The sequence below is a fragment of the Mustela nigripes genome, chromosome X, assembly GCF_022355385.1.
Source record: "Mustela nigripes isolate SB6536 chromosome X, MUSNIG.SB6536, whole genome shotgun sequence".
In the NCBI taxonomy this organism is placed as follows: Eukaryota; Metazoa; Chordata; class Mammalia; order Carnivora; family Mustelidae; genus Mustela; species Mustela nigripes.
This window is the reverse complement of record NC_081575.1, coordinates 73,361,485-73,382,967: the sequence shown is the minus strand read 5'-3', so window position 1 is coordinate 73,382,967 and position 21,483 is coordinate 73,361,485. Positions and strand designations below refer to the sequence as shown.

Genomic DNA, 21,483 nt, shown 5'->3' with positions numbered 1-21,483 from the left:
TTCTAAGCCATTCCCTGCCTCACCCCAGCCTCTCTCATGAGGTAGTGATGGGACTTTCTTTTGCTTTCATATCTCAGTCCACAGCTTTTTACCTCCAGCTTTCCTTGGCACCAGGCACATTTAGGTGCCCTTGTTTGGCCTTTAGCTAATGGGGAAGCCCTCAGAGTCAGCAGTCTTTTTTATTGACAAGAGGGGCTTCCTACTCCTTTGGGGTGCTGGCAAGGAGAGTCAGATTTGTTGCTCGTCAGACAGACCTGGCCAAGATTATGAAGCTAGAAGATGGCAGTTGTTTCTTTTCACTGAGGCTCAGTTTCCTCATTTGTAAAATGGGGCTAAAGATTCTTACCTGCATGTGTATCATGTGCTGGTAAATATTTAAAAACAAATTTTCTGGTGAAGTCAAGTTTATACTGTTTACTTATCCCCATGGTGTAAATACTCTCACCATGGCTGTATCAAAGGTACCAATGTGAAGTCCTTGAGGGAGGAACTGTAAAGAGATGCACATAATCAGGACTAGTGTGAGCTAGTTCCAGTGCACCATTATTAATAACACCTGTCTCAGCTTCCACCCTCATCCTCCCCATATGCTCACATCTCAAAGCAAATATAGGACCCCCTCACCATGTCTCTTCTGTTCTCCCAAGTTCCCAGAGCATCCAAGAAAGGGAGAGTATCATTTAAGGTGCTCCTTGCCTAAAAATTCTCCCAGGAAAGAGTGAATATAGAGTATTTTAGGGACAGAGAACTCAAGAAGGCTTTGATTGGGACCCTAATTAGAACATTCTGATCAATGTGTTTTGGCTGGTGAGGTATCTGCATCAGTTGTTTTCTTCAATTGTCTGATTTTTTAAAAGATTTTATTTATTTATTTGGGAGGCTGAGTGATCCAGTGTCCAGTGGCAACTGTCCAATCAATTTATTTATTTATTTGAGAGAGAGAGAGAGCATGAGCCAGGGAAGAGGCAAGGGAAGGAAGAAACAGACTCCCTGCTAAGCAGGGAACCTGATGCGGGGCTCAATCCCAGGACTCCAGGATCATGACCTGAGCTGAAGGCAGATGCTTAACTGACTGAGCCACCCAGGTGCCCCTCCCATTGTCTGATTCTTAACTAGATGTGAGGATGGTGGAAGGCTCTGGACAATCACCTAAGCATTTGATCATTCCAGAAAGCATTTAGATTTCTGTTTAGAATTCCAAAGTCTCCCTCTCCTGCCTGCAGAGCCTTCTCTGCTGGCCCTAACTTCAAAGTCCCTGTCATAAGGGTATCTGGACCAGAGAGCAGTTTAGAAAACCAGACCTCTGATCCAACCCCTCATCTCCTCTCAACAGTGTCTGTGGCAGGTGAAGTTTCTTTAAATTTCCTAAGGGATAAGAAAAAAAAAACCCACTAATTTCTAAGATCCTCTTCTGTCTGTTTCAGTTTGGAATGGGGTCCAGGATTCTGTGTTTTTAAATTAGTGCCCCTAATGATTCTTACGATCAGTTAGGTTTGGGAAACACTGCAGGACACTCTGCCAGGTTGGCATCATTATGCCCATTTTGCAGATGAGAAGTTGGAAAGCTCATGTCTTAATTGGTAAAGTAGGAGCTTGCATATAGTTTCAGAATACAAAGCTATGTTCTTCCTACAACAGAGGCATTGCTTTAGGGCATGATACTATCTCTGGTGGTGGGGAGTGATACCAGCTAGCAAGGGACAAGGATAATCCCTGCCCTATTTTACAAATAGGGAGACCAGGTTGCAGTGGGATTTGGCAGCAGTAGCAGGACTGTTTGCATTGCTCATCTTTTGTGGAGGTGGGCTGCATTCAATTTTGGAGAGCTGTTCACCAGGCCCAGTAGCCTAAATGTCTCCATAGTTGTTCTCTACTTGTGTTTCCCTTCCTTCAAGCATCCATCTAACCATAATAACACTAGCCCGTGAGAAGGTTGGTTCAGGGAACTGTATTCCATGACAGTTTCCCAAATCTGGCTGAGCCTTAGAATTATCTGAAGTTCTTAACTTCTGATGTCCATGCCCTCCCTCTTATATAATAAATCAGAATTTCTGTGGGTGAGTTCAGGGTATGTGTATTTCAAAAATTTCCTTAGGTGAATATGATAAGCCAGTTTACAGATACAGCTTGTGATTTTTCTGGATACCAGCTGAAGAAAGTTTGGAGGTCCTGGTGAGTTGTGTTGAGGGGTAGGGAGTTGTGTATTTTGGTGAAACTTGATTGGAAAAAATGGCAAGGCAGAGCCCAGCTTAATGAAAATCAGGCAGCCTCTATAAAGGACAAGGTAGGATAGGTGCTTTGTTGTGTTCTACCTCTCCCCAGGACTTTGCTTCTTGGGGAAAATCCCCATTCCTCCCAAGAGAGAACATATTTAAAATAATGCATGCAAGGATATGCATGTGTGTACCTGATGTGCATGGCTTCACATTGTTAACCAACTAGAATTCTAATCACATTTTAGAGTTTGTCCCCAAAGTGCACATGTCCTTTATGCTGAAAGGGCTTTCTGGAGGTCTTCTTGGGTAGCCCCTAGACCTCTACAGTTGGACACATTTTCATTTTTTTTTTTTTTAAATATTTTATTTATTTATTTGAGAGAGAGACAGCGAGAGAGAGCATGAGCGAGGAGAAGGTCAGAGGGAGAAGCAGACTCCCCGTGGAGCTGGGAGCCCGATGCGGGACTCGATCCCAGGAATCCAGGATCATGACCTGAGCCGAAGGCAGTCGTCCAACCAACTGAGCCACCCAGGCGTCCCCACATTTTCATTTTAAATCATTTCTGAGAGGTAGGATATCTGTAATAACATGGCTAAAAATGTGGGGTGCCTAGGAGGCTCAGTTGGTTAAGCGTCTGCCTTTGGCTCAGGTCATGATCCCAGGGTGCTGGGATTGAGCCTTGCCTATGGTATTGAGCCCTGCATCTGGGCTCCCTGCTGACCAGGGAGTCTGCTTGTTCCTTTCCCTCTGCTCACTCCCTCTCTCTCAAAGAAATATATAAATAAATAAAATATTTTAAAAATATACGGTCAAAAAGGAGGGGTTAGTAGTCTTCCCATTCTACTTGTGATGTGCTATGTATTTTCATGTCTCTTATTTTAACCTAAATCTCCCAATGACCTTGTTGTGAAGTTGATATTATTAGACCTGTTTTATAGTTTTGGAAACTGAGTTTTAAAAAAAAGGGAGGTGAAAGAAGCTGCAAAGCCTTTTTCTGTCATGCCATGCTTCACTCCTCAAAGAGCTGAGACAATTATTTCTGGGACAAGGACTCAAATTTTGTGGGTTTTCCAGATACTGGGTTTAGCTCTTGGCTTACCAATAAGGTTGGCAGAAAGCAGACCTTAGCCTACCTCTGGGGTTAAAAACAGCTTTTTGACTTGGCCTAGAAGCCTCCTCCTGCCCCTGCTGAGTCAACTGATCCTGGCTTCAGCGATTTTTAATACCCAGGAGCATAAGACAGGGAAGAAATCCCATGAGTATTAGACAGAACTCAGGCTGATGCTTGGATCAGCCCCAGTGTGCTTCAGAGCTGTGATGCTGGAGATTTCTGGGGTGGGTTCCTAATCAGAGAAAGTAGAGCCCGCTTCTGGTGCCCTGGGCAGACCTGGTATCTCCAGACAGCTGCAAATGCTCCATGTTTCTAGCCTGCAAATACTTCTTTTTAAATTTGCAGGTGGGAAGCTGGGTCAAGCATGGAACTGATGTGAAAGACTGAAATCCAGCTGGGTGTAGTCCCAGAGAGGGGCTTTGGCCATTTGGGAGACTATTTTATTAATGATGGGTCCTGTTCTCTTTTATTTCAGCAGCTTCAGAGTTTTATGGGAATTGAGAAATCTGTTGTTCTTAGCTACTTAGATATAAATCTGTTCCTGAAATTCCATGCCTCTTTGCCTGTTGCATCCCACTCTCTCCTCACCAGATTCTGTTTCAGATCTTGGCTGTGTCTGCTGTCAGGGAACTTCCCAATCAGTTGCTATCCAAGTTTTTGCAAAAGAAGCTGTCTTAGAAACAAGGATCTTTGAGTTTTCTTCTATGGTGTTATGAAAGGTTTAGTTTCTCTAGAATCAATGTTGGTGAATGTCTCAGAGTCTGAAAGTTAGGCCTGCCTTCTGTTGAAAGCTAGACTTCCTAACCATGCCAGCTTGGGGTTTTTCATGGAAGCAAGATGGCCCAGCTTCCTCCACATAGTCTTCATAGTCTTCAGCAGTGGTTCACCTGAGGTATCTACTGTTTTTAAGTGCCAGGGCGGTTCTATAGCTTATTAAATGGCCACTAAATTAAGATCCAGGTTTTTATCCCTGATCTCAGGCTACCTAGCAGCTATATGACTCTGGGACAATGCCTCTCCTTTCCTGGACCTCAGTTTCCTCAGCTGTTATGTTGCAGAGTTTGAACCAAATGATCTCTAAGGTTCCTTTCAGGTCTGACAGTTTGGGATTCTGGTCTGTTTGTTCTGAGAGCAGGGATGAGAAGTTCAGAAGGATGCTATTCTGCAGGAGCCAGATGAGAGACTAGAATGAGTGGATTTTAATTTTGAGGAACTGTTAAGAGGAGGAATGGCTGTGCTGAGGAACTGGTTGGGCAGTCTCTGTAACTAAGAAGGAGAGATGAGCTGGGGTAGGGGTAAGGGAGTAGGTATTGTTTGATCCTGGAGTATGGTTTGGCTGAGCTGATTTTGAGAGTGAGTCCTGGAGTTAGGTGCACATGGTGAAAAGTTTACTTTCTGATCTTCATGTGTTGAGAGGGGGACTCTACCTCAGTCTGAGCTTGATTCGAAAGGTCATACAATTAAGGCTAGATTAATTGGGGAAGCCGCAGCTTGCTAAGGTAGTCTCATTGTATCTGACCTTTGCAGCTTTGGCCTCTGCTCTGAACTCTCAGTCCCATAGTGACTAGATATGTTCTCATTGCTAAGAGAGATTAGTTACATGTGGGGGTTACTTCCCCAAATATATGGTGAATGGTGGAGTAACACCCCATTTCTAATATGTACTTATCTCCCATTGATTCTTGGGGAGCTTTGGGAGGGCAGGACTGAATCAAAGCAAGTAAAAGGGGAATCCTTGTCTCCCATGGTCTTTGCAGCACTTGAAGTAAAGAAGTGCTGACCCATTAAGATACGAGTATAGATGGGGTTGGATATAGCTCTCCTTTGTAGAAACTACTGGGAAAAGGCACAGGCATGGGAAGGGTTAATCCCAGGCAAGTGTTGATGGCTGTGTTAAGGGTCTAGAGATGGGCAGGAAGAGGTCAGAACAGATTACTGTTCCAGGTACCATTTCCAAGTCAACAGTGGCTGAGTTGCTGGGAAGTAAGTGAGTCAGTGGAAGAGGGGAGGGGGGAAGGAGAATACCTCCTAAGCTGGAGATTCAAAGCAACCCTTGTTTCCCTCCTTATGGAAAACAGCTGCTTGAGGCAGTGCTGTCATTCCAAGAAGCAAGACAGACCAGGCCTTGCTCTGCCCTGCCCTGGCCTTGCCTCCGTTCTGGCAGCAGGAAATGGTTGGTGCTGGAGCCTAAATAGTGGGGATTAGGTAGTTTGAGTAACACTGTGGTGACTGTTCTCTGTCCAGTGGAGAGACTGAAGTTCTGAGGTTGCCCTGGTAAGGTTTATCCTGCTTTGTCCCCCTTTCCCACTTGCCTTTGTCTTCTTTATACCAGCAGCTCCACAGAAATGCCAGAGCCCTTGAGAATGGGGAGGTGGCAATTGGGGGTGAGGTCATTGAGCTCAGACACAATTGGGCTGACTCACAAGCTCTGCCCCTGTGAGGGGGCCTTCCCAAGGAGTGTTTCCCAGATGTGCTCAGGCTTCCAATGCCAGAGTGTTTGGTCCTTGGCCAAAAGAGTTGCCAAGGCAGTGTCTGAAGTCAGCAGTGAAACCAGCATGACCAGAGAGAGGAGTGAAGTCATGGAAGGAGCTCTGGGAATGTCTAGAGAAGACCTTCCTCGCTTGCTGGCTGAGTAAATTTGGCTTCAGTGATATAAAGTGGGGCTGTGGATGATGGGGCTTGGCACATAGTTGGTATTCAGTAAGTGTTCATTTCTATCCTTCTGTCACCTGCTTCTGTGTATTTCAGTTTCATCATCCATGAAGTGGGGCCAGTAATTTTTTTAAATTTATTTTTTATTTATTTTCAGCATAACAGTATTCATTATTTTTGCACCACACCCAGTGCTCCATGCAATCTGTGCCTTCTCTAATACCCACCACCTGTAATTTTAATTCTTTCTGGTTTACATGTCCATGCTTCAGGCAAGTAACTTGTGGTTATTTAACTCTCTCTACTTGCTGCTCTGCCTCCCCCAAATTTCTTTCCAGGGAAAGCCATCTTGAAGTTCAGCGATATTGGACAAATGAGGGGAAACATTGCCCTGATCTCCTCACTGTGTGGTCTGGCTACTGCTTACCTGGATGTTGTTGGCTCTAGGAAAAGAGAGGGTTGGTCCCTTCTTTGAAGCTGGCCAGGCCCAGAATCCAAAGTACCCCAGCTGCTGCAGCATCTGCCTGGTTATTTTTGTTTTCTAGGTCAGCCACCTGGGGACAGAGGAGAGATCCCAGTTTCCTGACGGCTTTGGATGGCAGATCACTAAGATTTGTTTGTTAGTCTCCAGTGAAGGACATTGGTGTGGAAAGTGTCTGTGTTCAGTTGTTTAATAAATAACAGTATATTTATTGTTCTTGGGCTAGAGGTGGGGAGGCTAGTGTATGAGAGGATGACACCGTCCCTACCACAACCAAACTTTTTGTTCTTGTTCCTTAAACCCTTAGTGTTCTCCAGAGACACAGTCTTTAAACTCAGACTGCGGCTAGATCCTCAGGGACAGGGTTTGAAAAGTATTTAATTCTCTACATATTGAAATGATACCCCCACCCAGGCCAGTTCCTCTACTCCTGCCAAGCTGAGGGGCTTCCCAGGAAATTTCTGCTGACTTCAGAGGTTTTATTTTCAGGTTCTTGCCTCTCAAACAAGATAACCCTCTTCTCACTGAAATTGCAGAGAACAGGCCTCAAAGGAAGGCAGTGGGTACCTAAGTACTAGGGTGAGAGTCCAGTGGGCCCTGTGTATCAGTGGGTCTGGGCATGCAGCTTATTTTACACACTTGGGTTCCAGATTATTCTAAGGGAGAACAAGGGATCTTCGTTGAACAAGACACCTGTTCTACCTATCACCTTCAAGCCCCAGCTGTGTTATTACCCTTATTCCCCCTCTACCTCTGACATACAGAAAACAGGAGAGTACAGACCAATGACCCTGTCCTCATGACTCACATTTTCTTCTGAGTTAAGTGGTGGCAAGAATAGAAGTCCCTTTGTGTTTGCTTTTCTTTCTATTTTTTTAAACCTAAGATTATTTGTCCTCAGTGAAATTCAGGAGATATTAGACTGTTCTCCCTAGAGTAACAGCTACTGTGGAAATGGCAGAAACCCTGGACAGGAATTCTGGAGAAGTAGTTTCCAGTTTGGTTTCAGCTAGACATCTTTAGATTTTAGAAGAGCCCTTGTTCTGGGGTCATGCTCTATTTAAGAGGAAGGAAGCATAGACAACACTAATGTGTATGACATTCTTATTCCTAACCCAGGCTACGTCCTTTTCTACCAATTGATTTATTCAAGAAACATTTCTTTAACAAATATCTGACTTAAATATTTGGACTTCTGAACTAGACCCTAAAGATGTTACATTGGCATGACCTGTGATTAATATGATCTGTGATTAACACTGGCTTATTTACTTTGAAAATTCTTCCCAATAGTGTGAAATAAAGGGGACTCATAGACTATGGAATATTTCCTTGGAATCCTACCTCTTTCATCAGTTTCTTCCCTGGGCACTTTCTTCAAAAAGCATCATTCTGAGTCTGCCCCACTCTGCTCAAAGCCTCAAGGATGGCTGGCCTTCCAATAGGTTAAGGCCCAGCTCTTTAGTATAAACCTCAAGGCCCTCCACTTAGCTTCCCAGCCTCTCTGCCTACACTTCACTGTGTAGTCCACATTCACCCTGAAGTAGATCTGCTTCTCAATGGGCCATCTCCATCCCTGTCTCATTCTGGGCCATTGCACATACTGATTTCTCTACCTGGGACATTTGGATGTTCTTCCCCCCATCCCACAATCTTTCTATATTTCTCTCTTTCTCTCCCTCTCTCTCTCTCTTTCTTTAATACAGCTTATCCTTGTGGACCAGTGCAAATATCACTTTGAACTGTGGTTTCTTATCACCACAAAATGTTTCTTTTGTTCTGCTATGGCATTTCTCAGGGTCTTCCTTGTATAGTATAGTTTTCCTATTCAATAAGTGCTTCGGGGTCAAGGACTGGTCCTAGAGCTCTACTCTAATGATAGTTCCTTAAATGATCTATGAGAGTGGATTGAGAAAAATTACATATCTGTTTGTACTAACCTCTCACTGAGATTTGGACCTCCTTCAATTATGAATATAAGTGAAATTGCACTACTAGGCATTTACCCCAAAGATACAGAGGTAGTGAAAAAAAGGGCCATAGGCACCCCAATGTTTATAGCAGCAATATCCATAGTAGCCAAACTATGGAAGGAACGAAGATGCCCTTCAACAGATGAATGGATAAAGGAGATGTGGTTCATATATACAATGGACTATTACTCAGCCATCAGAAAGGATAAATACCCACCATTTCCATCGACATGGTTGGAACTGGAGGAGATTATGCTAAGCGAAATAAGTAAAAAAAAAACAAGTCAAACAGAGAAAGAGCATTATCATATGGTTTCACTTATATGTGGAACATAAAGAATAGCATGGAGGATATTAGGGGAAGGAAGGGAAAAATGAAGGGGGAGAAACCAGAGAGGGAAACCAACCATGAGACACTATGGACTACCGGAAAAAAAAAAAAAAGAGGGTTTCAGAGGGGAGGGGTGTGGGGATATGGGTGAGCCTGGTGATGGATATTAAAGAGGGCAAGTGATGTAATGAGCATGGGGTGTTATATACAACTATTGAATCTTTGAACACTACATCAAAAACTAATGATGTATTTATGTTGGCTAATTGAACATGATAAATAAAAAAAGAAAAGAAAGATACAAGCCCCAGAATCTACAAAGGAAAATAATGACAAATTAATTATGTACAAAATACTATAGGAAAAAAATGTTAGACGATCTAACACAAATAACCGGGAAAAAATATTTGTCCAACCATGACCTTAGTATATAATAGATATAACTAATTACTTAATAGATAAAGAGAACAGCCCAATAGAAAAATAAACCAAGGACAAAAAAATTAAAATGCTAATAAACATATATTTTAAAAGCTTTTATTTATTTATTTGACAGAGAGAGAGACAGCGAGAGAGGAATACAAGCAGAGGAAGTAGGAGAGGGAAAAGCAAACTTCCTGCTGAGCAGGGAGCCTGATGTGGGGCTCTATCCCAGGACTCTGGGATCATGACCTGAGCTGAAGGCAGACGCTTAACTGACTGAGCCACCCAGGTGCTCCAACATAATTATTTTTAATGAGCAAGCCCAACTTGCTGGTGTATAAACAAAATATATTTTTTTATTTTTCAAAAAAAACCCTAATATGTTGGCTAATTGAACTTAATAAAAATGTGAAATATAAAAAAACAAAAAAACAAAAAACCCTAAATGACAGAATGAGGAGAGCCTTAGAGCTGATAAAAGCATGGAGGTGCTAGGAAGGTGGCCCAGCTGGAGAAGGCAGGAAGCTCTGTATCTCTCAAACCCCTGCCTACCCTGTCCTGTGCATGTTTTCCATTTGGCTGTTTCTGAGTTACATCTGTTTATAATAAAATGAAAAAAAAATGAATATGAACAAAAAAAGGAGTGGTAAAAATGGCAGTACCAGTGACTTTGTCACTAATGGAAATCTTAGAAACTTTTATATCACAATTTTTTGCTGAGGTTTTATTCTTATTTTATTAACTTAAAAATGTATTATTAAAGTATACTTGGTACACAGTGTTAATATTAGTTTCAAGTATACAACATAGTAATTTGGCAATTCAATACATTACTCAATTCTCTGTACTATAGATTTCTCAAAATATTTCTATGCTCAACATAATGTTAAAATTACACTAATAATAACTACTAAGATACAGTGCTAGGCAATTACTTAATGTTATAAAAAGCACACATTTTTATAATTATTTAAATATAATTGGTTTCTTTGTATCACTGTATTTCATGCATTCACATATATTCTGAAAAGGGGTTGGTCCATAGACTTTATCAGACTGCCCAAAAGGGTCCATGGCACAGTAAAAAGATAAGATATAAAATCTTCCCACCTCTGGGTCTTTAGACTATGCTTGATCTCTGTATTTCTTATATTCCCATGTTTAGAACTGCTCATTTAACCATCTTCTGAGTACCTATTGAGTCTTGGGTACTGGAGAGGTAACTCAAAGTAAGACAGAAACCTTGAGGTGATAATGAAGTCCAGTGTATTAAAAGCCCTACTGGCTCTTTTCCACTTTTTCCTACCTCCTCAGTCATTGGTGTTTTGAGGTCTCCCTTGAGTCCGTTCAAGGGTGATATGAGGCTAGATGTTGAGGCCAAATTCTAGGCCATCAGGCTTCATTCTCACTACCTTATGAAGGCCCATTCTACAGGGTTACTGGATTGGCTGGAAGCCTAGGATAACACCAAGTCAAGGTGGCTAATCTTGCCTGTTGTCCCCCTCTGGGGTAATTTGCCTTACTTGTTCTTGCCTTCAGGGCCTTTCCTGTCCCATTGTCTATCTTGAAATAGATTTCCTCCCTGACTCCCTAGTGATATTTATTTACAAAGTTGTTCCCCAGGCCTGGTCCTCATCAGAATTGTTCAGCTGGCAAAATGGTATTTGGCCCCCTCTTACCCCCTAACTGACCCCTACGCCCAGGAAAGACCCAGAGATGTCAAAGACTGATTAGGTTTATGTCTTACCTACATAAACCTAATGGGGATTTGCATTTTTTATTAATTCTATTTTTAGTCTCAACTAATAGTGTAAGTAGTATATAAGCATCTTAGAAAATGTAGATTCATTTTTTTTTTCAATTCAAAGAATAGAGAACACATTCATAACCACCCTAAAACCAAGCCTGACTAGTACTTGGGCATGATTGCAATAATTCTCTCTGTGTACATACTGTTTATAGAATTGAGCTCATGTAGTCTTGTTGCTTACCCTTCCTTGTTTCATATTACTGAAGTATTTTCCCTGGGCATGAAATAGTCTTCAAAATATTTTTCAAAAGATTTTATTTATTTATTTGACACAGAGAGAGATCACAAGTAGGCAGAGAGGCAGGCAGAGGGGCAGGCAGAGAAAGAAGGGGAAGGAGGCTCCCTGCTGAGCAGAGAGCCTGATGTGGGGCTCAATTCCAGGACCCCAAGATCATGACCTGAGCCTAACCCACTGAGCCACCCAGGCACCCAATCTTCAAAATATTTTATATGACCTTATATAACAAGTCAGATTGTGGCCATACTATATAGAGTACTTATGAAAAATGTCCCACAACTTAAATAATTAATATTTTATTTCCTCTCATGGGGAATATTTTGCACTTTGATGTATAAAAGTTTTAGTGTATTCGTTTAAATTGAGGTTTGGACTTAGATCTGAATTCAAACCCTGTCTTCTGCTTTACTAATGATATGACTTTAGACAAATATTTATTTCTTGTGGAGATAACCTTATCTACTTCACAAGGTGATTGTTGATATTAAATGGGGTGGTGCACATGAATTACCTAGTGAGTAGCAAGTCTCCAAACATAAAAGCTACTGCATATTGCTCCTACTGCTACCAATACTACCAAGTTTTCAGTCAAAAGAACAAATCTTTATTGATGAAATTTCAGCTATCAATATCAGCTAAGGGTTCTATTTGTAAAAGCAGACAGTACTTTTCGAGGTGCTTGGGTGGCTCAGTGGGTTAGGCTTCTCTACCTACCTGAAATCTCTCTCTCTCTCTCTCTCAAATAAATAAATAAAATCTTAAAAAAAAAATCAGATGGTACTTTTTCCAGTGGTTATAAAATTGTTTGTGTGGCTACCTATTAGTTTCACTGGGACCTGTCCCATTCCTTTTTCCCCTCTGCTGACTTGGCTTTTGTAGCATCTCTGTGCCACCCACACCTACCTTTGGTAAGGCCCCTTCTCTCTTTTGTGCTTAGAGAGACCAATGAAACATAAAAGCAAGATGTAGTAACAGTGCAAGTCAGTATATACCACCATAGACACCAGTATTGAAATGGTCATCACCTAGTGTAATTGACACCCTCGCCCCTGCATTACTATTGTTGTACAGATGAGGTGAACTAGGGCCCAGGAAAGAGATAAGACTTATCCAAGGTTGTAGATTGAGACAGTTGCAGTGCTAGGCTTGGAGCCCAATGTTCTTTATCTTCCCCTTAACTTGTGTCTGCAAAGACAAGTACTGCAGATAATCCAGGCTGTGGATCAGAGGTGGGAAGAGAATGCTTTGGGCCTAGAGCTGCCTGGTGTAGGTGGGGAAGGCTTCCTGGAAGAAGTACAGTCAGCACTTGCTTCCTCTTGAAAGTTGGCTGATTTGCATTCATGTGTTTGCCCCTTGGTAAGCATTGCTCTTTGACTATGTTTTTTGTCTTCATAAGCTGGTTGGGAGCCAGGGCCTAGTTATTTTTTGTTTATTTCAGTATTCTCCCTTCCTTCCCACCAATATCTAAGTTGCTTAGATTCTTAGAACCCTAGTTCCTTCTTCTGTGGTTGAACAATATATCTGTCCCATGCTCTGCTAAGCTCAGAGCCAGACAACTAACTTGCCTCTTTTGATCTCATCCTAGATCAATGTGCGTGTGACCACCATGGACGCAGAGCTGGAGTTTGCCATTCAGCCCAACACCACTGGCAAACAGCTGTTTGACCAGGTAAGGGATGGACTATTTGTTTCTTAGTCTCTTCTACCTCTCCCAGTAGTTCCCTCCACAATGCCCACTTCTTGGGAATCTTTTCTCCTACATGCTCCTCCAAGATAATTCCAAGCAAAGGCTGACCCTTGCCTTAATAACAAAGGAGGCAGAGTTTAACTTTGGCAACCTGCACCTCAGATGGCTCCAATTAATCCTATCCTTGGTCCTGAACATGGTAGAAAAGAGAAGCAAGCAGAGTGTGACTCTGTGTTACATGCTCTAAAAATATTAACACATGGAACCTTCCTCTCAACTCTGAAAGATGCAAGTGATCTCTTCCCCATTTTAATAATGAGACTCAGAAATAAAATAACTTAGTGTATCTATCCAATATCTGGCTGGGATTTCAATGCTGCATTCTAGTCACTGACCTCTGTCACTTTTTTGTTTTCTTCCTAGTAGAAGGAAACAAACTTATTCTCTCTGAGGTATTGTCCTCTATGTGCATTTCCTTCAGAAGAATATTGGGACTTAGGACACCACTGGGAGTGCTAAATGCATTATGAGAGTACTTCATACCTTGCACTCATGCCATGGAAATAATGCTGATGTGTCATTCCCATCTCCAATGCAAGGGATATCCCTTCATGGGGAGTCACTATTATCAGAAGGGATATGCTATATATAATCTAATACCTGGGTGGGGGGGCCACAGAATCTTTCAGCATTCAAAGACTTTCCAGGGGCCAAGGGAACATGCTGTCTGTGACAAGCAAAATGGGGTTTGCATCCCTTCAGGTGGGTCATTATCCTGTTTGCCTACCAGTTTCTGGTAAGTGGGGGTCTGATATTGTCTAGGATATGTTACCTTGTTGGATTTTCTAGGCCTTCTTTATCCTTTGCCCTCTGAGTCCCTTTGTTGTCTAAGAACTTACCAGAGCTGTGGAGGGAAAGGAAGAAAGGCTCCTTTGGCCTCTTCTTAGACTCCTTCCCAGACCCCTTGTTCTACACATTACCCTTCTCAAGCCAAATGATTCCATTCCCTGCCTTCAACACTGGGGCTTTGTTCATTTTCATTGGAGGGAGGTAACTGTGGAGGGAGGGGAGGAAGGCATCATTTAGAACCTAGGGCAGAAAAATTCTTGAACAAAGAGGCTTATTAACTTCAAAAAGCCACAAGGCATGGTAATTCTTTGTTCGTGTTGGTTTGATTTGTGTACTGTGGGTGTTGTTCTGTATGAAGCTCAGATGGTAGGGAGCCCTGGACAGATGGTATGCTAGTTGTGAAAGCAACTACTTCCCAAACAAAACCTTTGAGAGACTCTGAAGCTTTCATACTGGCTGGAGAGAGGAAAGGGAGAAAACCAGTGAGTTCATGACTTCTCATCTGGAAGATCAGTGTTGTTTTGAGAAATACCATTTATTGAGCACTTAATATGAACTAGCCTTGGCTAGGTGCTTTAATCCTTGCAATCTTGCCTCTGACAAGTAAAAGAACATACTCTAGGTTATGTAAGCTATGCTATGTTATAACTTAGTAAGTTATAATATATATAAGTTAGTAAGTTATAATATGGAGTTTCAAATACAACTCTGCAAAACTATAGTTTTCCCACTGTAATATTCTGCCTGGGTAAATGAGGCTGGTTGGGTCTAGAAGACTTAAGAGAAGATGTGTTTTCTGTCTTGATATTTCTGAGGGGCTGTCATAGGAAGGAGGGAGCAGTAATGTTCTGTGAGGTAAGTTGGGGAAGATATGGGACTCCATGGGTGAAAAAGGGAAAAAGATTTGAACTCAAATAAGGAGTTGACAATCTGGCACTCTCAGGGCCAAGTCAGATCTGGATGGGAATCCACAGAGGTATGTGTTCACATGCTGTTGGGGAATACTATCTTTTTTCTCTCTCTAACTTAATGAGTGAGTCATAAGAGAAGAAGTCCGTTCTTACTGGCCTTTGAGATTCATTATTCAGGGAGGCCCTCCTGGTGGAATTGGGGCCTAGGAGGAAGGAGCTGGACTCCTTGGAAGGAATAGACAAAAGCTCTGGGCCCACCCTGGAACTCTGGCCATTGACCAGAGAGGAAGCTGACTGGAAAGGAAGCACCCTCTTTGGCATTAGTAATAAATAACAAGCAACAATGGGAAGTCATAGCTCGAGGACACACAAGACCTGGTGGGAAAGGGAAATGTGGCCTACAGTTTTTCCGTTTAACTTTGTGAGTGTGTGCACAACTAGGGAATGGAGAGAACATGTTTTGCTACAGCAGTCCTGCACTTACCACCACTTCTAAAGCCTGAGGTTCTTCAGAGGGCTCTTGGTTACCTAGGTGCCACTAAGGGGCAGTGTGACCACCATGAGTTACATTTTTGAGAACCCCTTGCCTGGCTCCACCCCCGCCAGGGGCTCTAACTCTACCTGCCTCTTGGCTTCAAGATACTGAACTCCGCAAGAAAGGTGAAATCTCAGAGCAACCATTCATTCATTTGTTCACTGACTGATTCACTGTTGACTAAAGGTCTACTGTGTCTCAGGAAAAATCTCTAGACTGTTAAATACCATCTCTGTCCTGTCTGTACCTATAGAAGGAGAGACAAGTAAATGCAATACCGCTCTCTTCCCACATGGAATAAAACACCCTTGAAGTTCAGATTGTGTATAGAAGTGATGTATAGGGGCGCCTGGGTGGCTCAGTGGATTAAGACATCTGCCTTCAGCTCAGGTCATGATCTCAGGGTCCCTGAGATTGAGCCCCACATGGGGCTCTCTGCTCAGTGGGGAGCCTGCTTCCCCCCCCCGCCAACTACTTGTGATATCTGTCTGTCAAATAAATAAATAAAATCTTTTAAAAAAAAGAAGTGATGTACAGTGTTTAAAGTCTGGGATTTAGTGTCAGCCTTGGGCTCAAATTCTGTCCTACTTAGCTGTGTGATCTTGGATGTCTCATTTAGCCTCTTGGGACTTAAATCTTCTTAGTGAAATGGTAATCAAACTAATTTCAGAGATTTTGTGGTCTTATTTAATCCTCAAATAAGTAAAGTGTCTCGTGTATAGGAGACACTCAAATGTTTGTTGCTCTTATTGAGGGCTAAATAGGTAGTAGAAATTGCCCTGGAGGTACGGATAAGGGAGCCATTAAATCAGGAAGCTTTTCTGGCTTGGTAAAGTCTTTATGATTTGTGGATTCTACATTGAAGACAATAACCTTTCTTCTTTTTCTTTCATTTTTATTCTATAAAATAATTAACATCTATTATTATAATAGTAATAACTCTATCTTAGGTGAAGGATTGAGTCTTACAGGGGGAAAAGGTCTATTTAAGGTTAGATAGCTAGGAAGTGGTATAGTGGCTTGAATCGAGGCATATATAATTTGTGGTTTTCCCAGAACCTTTTGTCAGCTGTGTCCTCAGTGACCTCTCTTCTCTTTGCCTATTCCTATTCTGAGTGGAGGAAATTTGTCTCTAAACTTAGAATCCTAGCTGAGTTTGTTCTGTGCTATAGATCAGGTGGCCACTCGAACACAGGCAGTGTGGAGTAGCAGAAACAGGGTTGGTGGCAACCCCTACCAGAACTTTCCAGTTGTACATTGATTTGCTTTCAGGTAGGTAATTGATGAAGCTGCTGCCAAGCCTGTAATGGGGTCTCAGTGGGCCTCAGGTGTTTGGGCACTGATGGAGTTTGCACGTAATTTTTCACAGTTTTCATTTTGAGGCTCCAGCCTTGCTTTCCAGTCCTGCTCTGGACTTCTGAAGTGGCTCATTTCCTCACTAGTTGGTTCACTCAGATGCATGGGGGATTCTGCATGGGCTCTGGAATTGACCTAATTGCCCCTTCCCTCCATAAACCTCAGATATAGGCCACCTTCACATGCAGAAGAGAGACAAAAGAGGGTTCTTTGTTACATTCAGATGCTCCTAGTAATTAGTGAGGATTTTCTCAGAGGCAAATCCCTTCCCCTCACTGGACCTCAGTTTTCAAGTTTATGCTGCTTGGACCCTATAATGCTTCACAGTCTGTCATGAGGGTTTGTGTTGTGTGGCTCAATAGAATTCACAGCCAGTGTCTTAAAAAACTGAAGTCCTAGTTCCTGTATGTGTATATTGCAGATTTTAGGAGGTACAGAGAGCTGTGGGATGAATTTGATTTAGTATCTTTTTTTAAAGATTTTATTTGTTTGTCAGAGGGAGAGAGAGAGAGAGAGGAAGTGCACAAGCAGGGGGAGTTGTAGACAGAGGGAGAAGCAGGCTCCCTGCTGAGCAAGGAGCCCAATGTGGGACTCTATCCCAAGACCCTAGGATTATGACCTAAACTGAAGACAGATGCTTAAGTGACTGAGCCACCCAGGTGTCCCTTGATTTAGTATCTTGGAGCATCACTTTTACTTATAGATGTTATCTTTTTAAAACATTGGGGTACATAGGTGTCTCAGTTGGTTGAGTGTCCAACTCTTGTCCCTCCAAACTCCATCAGTGCCCAAACACCTGAGGCCCACTGAGACCCCATTACAGGCTTGGGAGCAGCTGCATCAATCACCTACCTGAAAGCAAATCAATGTACAACTGGAAAGTTCTGGTAGGGGTTGCCACCAACCCTATTTCTGGTTTGTGGGACTCAGCCCACCTGGGGTTCCACACTTAGCCACGAGTCTGCTTGAGGATTCTCCCCTGTGCCCCTCCCCCAACTCATGCATGCATGTGTACTCTTTCTCTTGAATAAATAAATAAATCTTAAAAAATAAAAAAATAGATATTTAAGGAGTAGAATGTAAAATGTGTGCATGTAATTAAGATTAAACCTGAGGCTTCAAAGAAATTCTGGCTTTAGCTATCTACTTATATCCTGCTATCCTTTGTGTCCTCTGGGGTATATGCATTTATTATGTTCTGCTGCTTATGGATTCTTCCATAGAAGCTTTGAAAAGTGCTGGCTCATCTCAGTAAGTTGGCAGTCTGGGGTCAAAGGGAGCCAAGAAAGAATATATATAAAATTTATATATGTGTGTGTGTGTATATATATGTATACATACACACACACACACACACATATAAATTTATTATTTAGTTAGTTAGTTAGTTAGTTAGTTAGTTCTCAGAATGGAATGGGAAGGACCCTAGTCACTACAGCCATAAATGTTGTTTCTGGAACAGGACCTAGAAAATAAGATTTCTCTTTTCTCTGGGGTGGAAGTCTCAACCGGAAGCAAAGCTGGAAGCAAGCAAAGCTTGGCCTCATTTCCAAGTAGAGACAAGAGTTGCCTGATCAAATGATTCTCAGTACTCTGTGGACCTTAATTGGAGATTTCCTTATAGCTTGGAGTCCAGGGGTCATCTGTTATATCCTTTTTTCTTTTTCAGTCTCAATTCTGACTTTAGATCATATTTCCTTCCCTCCACATCCTTATTTCCTCACTTTGGGACTTCGTGGACGCTGAGAGAGATCGCTCATTTCTCCAAAACCCTGAAGCCTAAGGACATGGAAAATTTATATGCATCTGATTTCTTTATGTTCATAATGGAAGAGGCAGAGCTCAGAGAGATTAAATTTGCTACTGATCCTGATTTTTTTTTTAATTTCACTTTAACTGTTATTTGTCCAACCGCTCCTCAGAGATACTCCACATCCTGGAACGATTTTAGGTCCTGTGATCTTCCTCTCATTATAAACCTACTCATCCTTCTAGTGAAATGGACAATATGGTGCAAAAAGAGGCTAAGGAGCCCATTCTTGGGACATCTAGGACTGATTATGTAGTCTATCTGCCTTAGTTCATTTTAATTCTGGGATCTCCAAGCCTCTACAGTTGGTACAGGCAGAGGCCAGTTGCTCCCCTACCAATTCTATTCTGAGTCTGCCATCCCATGACTTAGGGTCCTGGCCCTAATAGTCCATCTTCAGCATCTTCAGTGTCTCTTTCTCACCGGGGGCTGAATTACTTCTTCTGCACCAATTGCATCTGGTCGCTATTCTTCTAAAACCCTGTGGAAAATCTTTAGAACTGTTAGTTAGGCTCTGCCTTAGGTCTAGGATGAGATAAGAGGTGCTTTAAATAAAACGTATCTTTTTCTAATACCTTCCCCCTCTATCCTCTCCAAAAATCCAAACGAAAACAAAACAAAACGGGACACATGGGTGGCTCAGTTGTTAAGCATCTGCCTTCGGCTCAGGTCATGATCCCAGGACCCTGGGACCCAGGACCCTGGGATCGAGCCCCTGCTCCCCGGACTCCCTGATCAGCGGGAACCCTGCTTCTCCTTCTCCCACTTCCCCTGCTTGTATTCCCTCTCTCTAGCTGTGTCTCTGTCAAATATATTAAAATAAAAACACAATATCACATTTCAACATGAGCATTTTGTGTTCTCCATCTAAAAATTATAGACAATTCATATTGCCTATCAACTTAGACTCAGGAATTCACCTTGCCATTGAATCCTGGAAGTATTTTGATCTTTCCTTAACACTGCCCACACACAAATTATCTTTTAAAAACATGTTCCTAATTACTCAAGTCAGCAAGAGGTATGTGGGAAATAGGAATGTATTTCTTATTTTCTTTTCTTTTGTTTCATTTGAACTGGTAAATCTTATTTATTTATTTATTTATTTATTTTTAAGATTTAATTTCTTTTCAGTGTAACAGAATTCATTGTTTATGCACCACACCTAGTGCTCCATGCAATACGTGCCCTCCAAAATACCCACCATCAGGATCCCCCGCTCTCCCACCCCCACCCCTTCAAAACCCTCCGATTGTTTTTCAGAGTCCATGGTCTCTCATGGTTCATCCCCCCCTCCAGTTTCCCTCAACTCCCTTCTCCTCTTCATCTCCCCATGTCCTCCATGTTATTTCTTATGCTCCACAAAGAAGCGAAACCATATGATAATTGACTCTCTCTGCTTGACTTATTTCACTCAGCATAATCTCTTCCAGTCCTCTCCACATTGATACAAAAGTTGGGGATTCATCCTTTCTGATGGAGGCATAATACTCCATCGTGTATATGGACCACATCTTCCTTATCCATTTATCCAGTGAAGGGCATCTTGGTTCTTTCCACAGTTTGGCGACTGTGGCCATTGCTGCTATGAACATTGGGGTACAGATGGCCCATCGTTTCACTACATCTGTATCTTTGGGGTAAATACCCAGGAGTGCAATTGCAGGGTCATAGGGAAGCTCTATTTTTAATTTATTTCCTTTTTTCTTTTTTTATATATTTTATTTTATTTTTTTCAGTGTTTCAAGATTCATTGTTTATACACTATACTCACTGCTCCATGCAATATGTGCCCTCCTTAATACCCACCACCAGGATCACCCATCCCCTCACCCCCTCATTTCCAAAACCCTCAGTTTGTTTCTCAGCGTCCACTGTCTCTCGTGCTTTGTCTCCCCCTCCAATTTCTCCCAATTCACTTTTCCTCTCCTTCTCCTAATGTCCTCCATGTTATTCCTTATGGTCCACAAGTAAGTGAAAATGATAATTGACTCTCTCTGTTTGACGTATTTCATTCAGCATAGTCTCCTCCAATCCCATCCATGTTGACACAAAAGTTGAGTATTCATCCTTTCTGACGGATGCATAATATTCCATTGTGTGTATGGACTATAACTTCTTTATCCATTCATCAGCTGAAGGCCATCTTGGCTCTTTCCATAGAACTTTATATATTATACCCTTTCTTTTTTTAAAATTTTTTATTTCTTTTCAGCGTAACAGAATTCATTGTTTTTGCACCACACCCAGTGCTTCATGCAATCCGTGCCCTCCCAAATACCCACCACCTGGTTCCCCCAACCTCCCACCCCCCACCCCCTCCAAACCCCCAGGTTATTTTTCAGAGTACATAGTCTCGCATGGTTCACCTCCCCTTCCAATTTCCCTCAACTCCCTTCTCCTCTCCATCTCCCCTTGTCCTCCATGTTATTTGTTATGCTGCACAAATAAGTGAAACCATATGATAATTGACTCTCTCTGTTTGACTTATTTCACTTAGCATAATCTCTTCCAGTCCCGTCCATGTTGCTACAAAGGTTGGGGATTCATCCTTTCTGATGGAGGCATAATACTCCATTGTGTATATGGACCACATCTTCCTTATCCATTTATCCAGTGAAGGGCATCTTGGTTCTTTCCACAGTTTGGCGACCGTGGCCATTGCTGCTATAAACATTGGAGTAGAGATGGCCCTTCTTTTCACTACATCTGTATCTTTGGGGTAAATACCCAGGAGTGCAATTGTACGGTCATAGGGAAGCTCTATTTTTAATTTCTTGAGGAATCTCCACACTGTTCTTCAAAGGGGCTGCACCAACATGCATTCCCACCAACAGTGTAAGAGGGTTCCCCTTTCTCCACATCCTCTCCAACACATGTTGTTTCCTGTCTTGCTAATTTTGGCCATTCTAACTGGTGCGAGGTGGTATCTCAATGTGGTTTTAATTTGAATCTCCCTGATGGCTAGTGATGATGAACATATTTTCATGTGTCTGATAGCCATTTGTATGTCTTCATTGGAGAATTGTCTGTTCATATCTTCTGCCCATTTTTTAATATGATTGTCTGTTTTGTGTGTGTTGAGTTTGAGGAGTTCAT

At 42.2% G+C, this 21,483-nt stretch overlaps 1 protein-coding gene across 1 annotated transcript in view; it reads left to right on the top strand.

The window, feature by feature from the left end:
• MSN (moesin) overlaps positions 1-21,483 on the top strand; it is a 79,845-nt gene that overhangs the window by 33,509 nt on the left and 24,853 nt on the right. Inside the window, exon 2 of the mRNA XM_059384660.1 lies at positions 12,822-12,905. Within this exon, the coding sequence (XP_059240643.1) occupies positions 12,822-12,905 (84 nt within the window). The remainder of the gene's footprint in view (positions 1-12,821; positions 12,906-21,483) is intronic.